At 48.8% G+C, this 8,332-nt stretch overlaps 1 protein-coding gene across 1 annotated transcript; it reads left to right on the forward strand.

Moving 5' to 3' along the window:
• Positions 1 to 3,515: 3,515 nt before the first annotated feature.
• Positions 3,516 to 6,567, forward strand: LOC125511101 (DUF21 domain-containing protein At1g55930, chloroplastic-like). Its single transcript, XM_048676388.1, has one exon. It carries the CDS (start codon positions 3,516 to 3,518, stop codon positions 5,778 to 5,780), a length of 2,265 nt encoding a protein of 754 aa, XP_048532345.1. The 3' UTR covers positions 5,781 to 6,567.
• The last annotated feature ends 1,765 nt before the right edge of the window (positions 6,568 to 8,332 follow it).

Here is an 8,332-nt window from a genome sequence, read left to right on the forward strand (position 1 = left end):
GGGCGTACAAGGGAAGCGGGAACCCCGGCGGTGCCCGCTCGCACCAGGGCCTCGACACCACCTGATGGGCCCCCTCGTCCGGGCCGCGGAGGGCGAGCCATTTCTTCGGCGGGAGCGGGTCTGGTTCCTCTCGGGGAGCCTTTCCCTTCTCTGCCGTCGAGAACCGGCGGATCGGAGCCATCGCAGCAAGACGGAGCAAGGACCGGGAAGAAGGAGAAGCAAGAAGGGATGGACTGGAAGGGCGCGCGTCGTTCCGTACTTATGGCCGGCGAAGGCCAACCGCCGACCTCCACGATCGCAGGTAATCATGACCCGCTTTGCATGTAGGGGCTTGTCCAATCCGTGCAGTTGCCGAGGCGCCATGGGGAAGTGGAGAAGCCCACATCCAATCAACCACCACGCGGCGCCCAAGACCGCAGGCTGTTAGGGTCCGCGGCGCTTCGCTCTTGCCCTTCCGCCTCCCTGCACGGCCAAGTCCGGGCGCGCCTTGGGCCCGGGGGCTACTGTCGGCGTTCTGGGAATGGGGGTCCCCAGACTTGCCTGCCTGCGGCCTGCGGCGTGGCTCAAAGGGGGGCCCAGCACGGCCCATCTTCATCAACACAGACCCAAGACCCTCGCGAGGGGCCAAGCCTCGCGGGGCGGACGACACGGAGCTTCCTCAGGCACGGCCTCACCAGGCTGGCTCGCGAGGAGGCGGAGAGATCAAGGCAGGGTACCTCACGAGGTGCCCGTGACGCAAGCCATGACGACCAAGGGCGCCAGGCGGGCGCCAGCCCGCGCAGTGTCCTCCTTTCCCCTTTGGTGCAAAGGGGACAAGCGCAGCCGCGGAGTACCGAGGCATCAGGCAAAGGTTGCCGTTTCGGTGCAACAAGACCAAGACCAGGAGGACCGCAAGACGGAGGTCATCGTGGAGCCCAAGACGGCGTCACCACCAGAGCTTTATGCAGGCGAGGACCAACTTTAGTCAGGATAAGTGTACTAGATGTTCCCCTTCAAAATGGCCAATTGTTGGCGCCCTTCCCGCTCAATATTTGGGAAGAGGCCCAGGGCCATTGCCTATAAATAGGACCAACCACCCACAAGGTTCGGGGGTTCGGGTTCGAGGTAAAAGGAAGGTTAGAGACAGAGATCGAGGATCAAGGATCGGATCGAAATCAGAGAGAGAGAAGGGTGACTAAACTCCTCCTAGCAGTTCGTCCCCCCCAGCAAAGAACAGACCCTCGCGAGGCCGTTCTTCCTTGTATTGTTCATCACCATCAGCCCAAGAGGCAATCCACCACACCACACACTAAAGTAGGGTATTACACCACAACGGTGGCCCGAACCAGTATAAACCCTGTGTCTCTTGTGTTGTTCTTTCCTTAGCTTAGATCTTAGCGAGGCGGAGGGGTGCAGGTAGGTAGGAGGCAAAATCTCTGCGCGCACCCCAGTGTTCGAACCTCAAGGGTCTGCCGGAACCCGAAATCCGACAAGATTCTTAGAGATAATTGGATCCCTCGCCAAGAGGGGATGTCGGTCCTGTCCCTTAAAAGCAGAAGCAGAATTCATTGGGTGAACCAATTGATTATGCCAAACACAAATGTATGGAATAGGCCTTTGGTTCATTGTCTATTCCATGATTTTGATGCTATTGAGATATGCAAAATTAAAATACCTTCAAGACCTGTTGATGACTTGCTGGCTTGGAATTATGAAAAGAATGGTTGCTTTACGGTGAGGAGCGCTTACAAACTGGGGCTGAACCTAAAAAATGGGACAAGCTAGGAAGAAACATCACATAGCCACGGCAATGGAAGAGAGTCTCTTTGGAACCTCATTTGGAAAGCACACATTCCCCACAGGGTCAGAATATTTGCGTGGAGAGCCGCTACTGATTCCTTACCAACAAAAGAAAACAAATTGAAGAGGACTTTGGAACATGATAGCATTTGCAATATTTGTGGTAGGGAGCTTGAGGATGCACACCATGCTACTGTTCGCTGCACTAAAGCTAGAGCTCTCAGAGAAGCAATGAGGGGGGTATGGTCTTTGCTGAAAGAAGATTGTTTCGCTTGCTCCGGTCCCGATTGGATGTTGATGTTACTTAGCCAATGTGACAGCACCTCCAGAGATAAGATTTTGTTGTTGTTATGGAGAGCCTGGTATTTACGCGATGGCATTGTGCATCATGAAGGTACTGTCTCCATCGCCGAATCTGTCATCTTCTTGTCTAATTACTGGAACTATCTTATGGGAGGCATTAATTCAACGGATGACTTAAAGGGCAAGAGTCCTATGGTTGAAATGCCTAGAGCGAAACAAGAGTTTAGTGCTCATGCATCCAATGCTTGGACTAGGGCCCTTGTTGGCTCTATGAAGGTAAATTCTGATGCATCTTTTATTGTTGGTACGGGTTTGGCTGCGGCGGAAATCATTGCAATAAATAGCAATGGCAAGATTTTGTTTAGTGCGGGTTGGACCCTTCCTGATTGCAGTGATGCTGAAGAGGCTGAAGGGCAGGCGATGCTTTTAGGCATGCGAGCTCTGGAAAAAAGTATATATTGGTCCGACGATGTTCGAGACAGACTACGCAGCTGTGATTGAGGCCCTCAATGCAAATTCTGTGATCCTGCCAAGATGGTGGGCTACTTACAACGATTCGTTGGACTTGCTGAAGAATTCTCCATCTTGGAGAATAACAAAGATTGGAAGAGAGAGCAACGAGGCTGCTCATAAACTTGCTGCTTATGGTAGAGCTAATGGCAGTTTTTTTGTGATGGGCAGGGTGCCTTATAGTATAACTGATGTAATCTTGAAAGACAGTACTCTGGGTACAAAGTAATATATAAAGCTCTCTTTTCCCTGTAAAAAAAATGATGATGACTTCAACATTTGCAGTGGTGGCATGACCACAAGCTTACATATCTAGTGATTGACATATTAGCACAAGATGTGTTAAGTTTATTCGTCTCAATGGTATCATTGGAGTCTGCTTTCATTCTAATTGGAATAATACTCAGCGCGAGAGGAACCAATCTCACAATTAATATGGTTAGGACACTAATGACCATGAAAGATGGGAAACTAGCCAGACGAAGAGCCCAACACACCACATATAGCACAGATCTACATCCATGTTCTAAAATCTTTAGCTAGACAATGAACAACTAGAAGATCAGTTGTAATCTTTGTAATTTTATTTTCTTTTTGTAATTTTGAGCAAGCTTTGTACTCTGCTTCAAGGGGAGTCTTACCTAGAATGTTTTAATGAGACATCTACTAATAAAGCTAAATACTTATTCCATATGACACTTTGTCTCTTTTGAGATTTTTTTGTATTTTTCTTAATTATTTTAGATTTTTCAACATTTTCCTCTTAATTTAGAATTTTCAGAATAAAAATAAAAATAAAAGGCTCGGATGGCTTAAATGGCCCACAAAGCTGAAAAGCAACATGGGCCGGCCCGCAGCTGTGTTGTGCCGGGCCGATCCCCATGGCCGGGCCTTCGGGCCGTCACGGCGGAGCCCATTTACAAATGTCCGACACGTCCATGCCGCGCCGGCCCATGCCCACGTGGCCAGGTTTGTTGCGCACCGGCCGCCGGCCCCACCCCCGCACCTCCGGCTCGATGGCATCATCCCCGCTTCGTCCCCTCACGCAACCACCCTCCGCCCCCGCCCGTCCAATCCACCTCACAATTCCGCCGCCGGCCGGCGCCATGTCGACCCCTTCCACCCCATTCCCCTCCACGGCCTCGCTGCTCCTCGCCGGCAGCAGGCTCCCGCGGCTCCAGATCCAGTCGCCCCGCGCCCCCACCAAGCCCCCGTACCGCTCCGCCTCCCCCTCCCCCTGCCACCCGTGGCTCCGCGGCGTCGCCAGGCGCTCCCTGCTCGTCCCCACGCCCGCTTCCCTCCGGGTGACGGCTGCTCCTTCGCTGGGGGTGGAGGCTGCGGATGAATCGGGCCGGCCGGCGGCTTCTCCTCCCCTGGCGGCGGAGGCTGAGGATGAATCGGGCGGCCGGCTGGCGGCTGCGAGGAGGGTTGCGGTGGCGCTTATCTGCAGCGCGCTGGCGGCGGTGTGGTGCCATCGGGCGCTTGCCGCGGGGGCCGCTGCGGCGGGAGCAGGCGCGGGGGCGTCCACGGCGGTGGAGGCGGCCGATGTGGTCGGCTGGGTGGCGCTGCGACTGCGAGGGAGTTGGCCCACGGTGCTGCAGGTTCTGCAGCTGCTCAGGGAGCAGGGCCTTATTCTCGCCCTATTACTCGGCCTCTCCGCCTTCTTCTCCATGGCCGAGACCTCCATCACCACGCTCTGGCCCTGGAAGGTCCGTGAGCTGGCCGATAAGGAACCCGAGAACGGCGTCTTCAAAATGCTCCGAAATGATGTCACTCGCTTCCTCACAACCATACTCATCGGCACAACTGTGGTTAACATTGGCGCAACGGCAATCGTCACCGAGGCGGCCACAGCAATGTTCGGTGAAGCAGGTGTCAGTGCAGCAACAGGCGTCATGACTGTCGCCGTTCTACTTCTTACAGAAATCACACCCAAGAATGTTGCAGTCCACAATGCCACAGAAGTTGCCAGGTTTGTGGTCAGACCAATCGCTTGGCTTTCAATCATCCTGTACCCCGTTGGGCGTATTGTTACAATTATATCCATGGGAATTCTAAAGCTTCTAGGCCTTAAAGGAAGAAGTGAGCCATATGTGACTGAAGATGAACTGAAGCTAATGCTCCGGGGAGCGGAGTTGAGTGGTGCAATTGCAGAAGACGAGCAGGATATGATTGAGAATGTGCTCGAGATTAAAGACACACATGTAAGGGAGGTGATGACACCTTTGGTAGATGTGGTTGCAATTGATGCAGCCGCAACACTGATTGATTTCAAAAACCTATGGGAAACCCACCAGTACTCTAGAGTTCCTGTATTTGAGGAGCGCATAGATAATATCGTGGGAATTGTATATGCAATGGACATGCTTGAATATGTTGAAGAGGCTGAGAAGTTGAAGGACATCACTGTGAAGGAAATCGCACATATGCCTATATACTTTGTCCCAGATTCCATGTCCGTTTGGAACCTGCTGAGAGAGTTCCGGATCAGGCAGGTTCATATGGCAGTGGTCCTCAATGAGTATGGTGGAACGATTGGTATTGTGACATTAGAAGATGTGGTGGAAGAAATAGTCGGTGAAATCTTTGATGAGAATGATTCAAAGGAGGAAATCCAGAAGAAAACAGGTAATATAGTAATGCTGGAAGATGGAACATTTGTTGTCGATGCAAACACATCTATAGACGATCTTTCTGAAGAGCTTGGTGTTAAAATACCAGAGGGCCATCAGTATGAGACCGTGTCTGGTTTTGTTTGTGAATCCTTTGGCTATATACCAGAAGAAGGTGGGAAAATGCTTGTGATACTCGAAAGGGATAAAAGCGAGGAGAATGGTGAATATCAGGACGAAGGATCTGATCACCAAGATGAACGAGAAGCAACTCAAGCTTATGAACTTGAGATACTTGAAGCTAATGCAAGAAAGGTCAGCAAAGTATGTTTCAAGCCAATAAGCAGCGAATGTGTAGACGTTGACAACAAGGGTGTCAACCGGCTGATGTCAAAAAAGATTATCAAACGGAAGAAGAAGGACTCTGGTAATTCTTCCGACAGCGATGATGACGATGAGTGCCCTGATATAACAGAAAATGGTTGTCCTGCAGAGCTAGTTTCATACTCAGATGATAGTGCGGAGCTAGAAGATTCTGGCAGTTCTGTGGGACAAGGTAACAAAGTAAACAATTAGCACCATTGTACTACTGGCAATAATTACAGCTCACCAACCTCCTGCCCTTGTTGCAACATACAACCGAAGAAGAGAAAAGAGGGAAAACATAATAGGCTACGGAAAACAGCGACAGTAACACCGAGGAGACTGCGAAGGCTAACAGCTTAGGACAACATTTCTAGTAACATTAGTAGTAATCTAGAGGTGCACTGAGGTGTCAGGCATCAACTTCGCTGCACGCGTGCTTGTAGGCCTCGCTGGGCCACGGTGAGTGAATCGCTGCCGAGCTGGATGGTTTTGCATTCCGAAGCAGTTTTGGTGGCTGGCACGACTGGACAGAAGGCAGTAGTGCCACACAGAGGCCTGTATGGATGCAGCAGCTCTGAGTGGAAGAATCATCTGACCGGCGGCTCCACTCAATTCTGGTTTTGTTACTGACAATGTGAGTGATGTCGGGTCCGCGAGGGCGAGTATGTGGTAAAGCCTGACCTCCTGTTTCTCCTTGATCCTCTCCAGCTCGCTGAACCTTTGCTGCAGCAGCGCGATGGAGGAGAACATCAGCGTGCCTTCATTGCCATGCACCCCCATTGATGATTGATGAAGAGACATGCGATGATTGACTGCTCTCGTGTTGAGTTGGTGGAGTTTTCGTTTGTCTGGCTACTTTGGTCTGCTTTCTGTGTGCGTGTGTGGGGCTTTAGTGGTGGCAGCGGGGAAGAGCATTGTGAGTACTTTTTTAACCAGCAAGTTTTGTTGTGGTGCAGCTCGTAAAAATAAGTCAATTCCTGGATCCAACTTTTCATAACTGAATTGCATGATCTGTTCATTGAGTGCCATGTTCCTACTGTTATAGGTGGGGATTTTAGCTTAGTTAGATATCAATCTGATAAGAATAGTGACTCTCTGGATTTTAAATGACGTGATAGGTTTAATGCATGGGTAGATATCTGGTCTCTCATGCACATTCACTTATCTGGTAGACAGTTTACCTGAGCTAACAACCAGAGAAACTTCATTATGTCTAGGATTGATAGGATCTTTTGCACCACAAATTTAGATGCTATTTTCCCTTTATCTGCTGCTGGAGGCTTGGCAGTGATTATGTCACTTTTTCTGTGGGAACCTGCGTATAACAAGACACCTAGGTAAATCTAGTTTAAGTTTGAGAAATTGTGGTTGGCTAGGACTGACTTCTTGAAACTATTAGGAAGCTTGGAATAGTCACTGTGATTGTTCCAACTCTATAGATGTTTGGCAATAATTTAAAGTAAGAAAATTTAAGAAAGCATAAATGGGTTGGGGTGCTAACATAGAGTCTGCAATGAGAGACCACAAGAAAAGTATGTTGGAGGAGTATGATCTCTTAGATATAAATCTATGATATCCTATGTGTCTTATGTAGATCATGCTAGAATTCAGGAGGTTATTATAGAAATAAATAGCTTTTCATCTTTGGGTGATGGAAGAAACTAAGGCTAGAGATCTAGGGATGGATATTTTCTCTAGGGGGATACAAGTACATCTTGCTAATCAAAGGGAGAGGAAAACCCTATCCATGAACTAGCGAGACATGAGGGCCTTGTAATGTAACTGAAGTGGAGGACGATAGAAGTAGCAACTGATTATCTTGTTTGCTTTGAGAACAGACCTCACATATCATCCCTTAAAGAAGACTTCTTTAGAGAAGAGGAAAAGTTAAGGAAAAGAATTCACTTGATGCACCTTTCTCCGAGGAGGAAGTGAAAGATGTTGCTTTTTGTTCTTCTTCTGATGGAGCTCCAGCCCTTGATGGCCTTTCTTTTATGTTTTAGCAAAAAAATATGGCATGTCACAGTGATTGCTTGGGGAAGCAATGATTTAGACTTGTTTAGACTGAACTTTGTCATGCTTACTCTTACTCCTGTTTAGCGAGTATCCCTGTTTACGTACTCTCCTTTTTTAAACTCCTCAAATGGGCTTTAGAAATGATCAACACTCAAATGGCCAACTGCATGTGGAATGATTTCGAGGGCACCACAACTTATTGTAGATGATTTGTACAGTAGCAAATACTAAACCCAATGTAGTCTGTTTTAAAGACACTTGTGCTTCTTTCATCTGGAAAGGGGTCATCTGGGCCTCCAAAGCTGTCATATTAGGGTATCGCTGGAAGGTAACATGACCATGTTTTTGGAGGATTGTTGGTCACCGCTCCTTTGGTCAACCAGCAATGGGACTTGTATCATATTGCCAATGAGGTTAATAAAACTATACAGGGTGTCTCAGATGACCGCCAAGTCAACTATACGCCTATCTCTACCTTCCTGTTGTTTTGAAACTGAAAATCCCTCCTGAACTTTGTGTGTTCCCATGGTTGTTTTCTCAGAATAAATTAAAGACTAGAGACAACTTGAGTAAGATGCATATGAAGAAACCACTTGAATGTGTTTCCTGTATAAGAACTTGAATCAGTGCACCACCGATTAATTCTTTGAATGTGTGGTTTCCAAAGTAATCTGGAACGATTTTACTGATTTAGTATTTGGCAGTAGTGAAATTGTCATCAGTTCGTTGCACCTGCGGCGGAGTAA

The sequence above is a fragment of the Triticum urartu genome, chromosome 5, assembly GCF_003073215.2.
Source record: "Triticum urartu cultivar G1812 chromosome 5, Tu2.1, whole genome shotgun sequence".
In the NCBI taxonomy this organism is placed as follows: Eukaryota; Viridiplantae; Streptophyta; class Magnoliopsida; order Poales; family Poaceae; genus Triticum; species Triticum urartu.

Excerpts from the sequence above, each read along its gene's own strand:
- LOC125511101 (XM_048676388.1), top strand. The coding sequence starts at position 3,516 with ATGTCCGACACGTCCATGCCGCGCCGGCCCATGCCCACGTGGCCAGGT.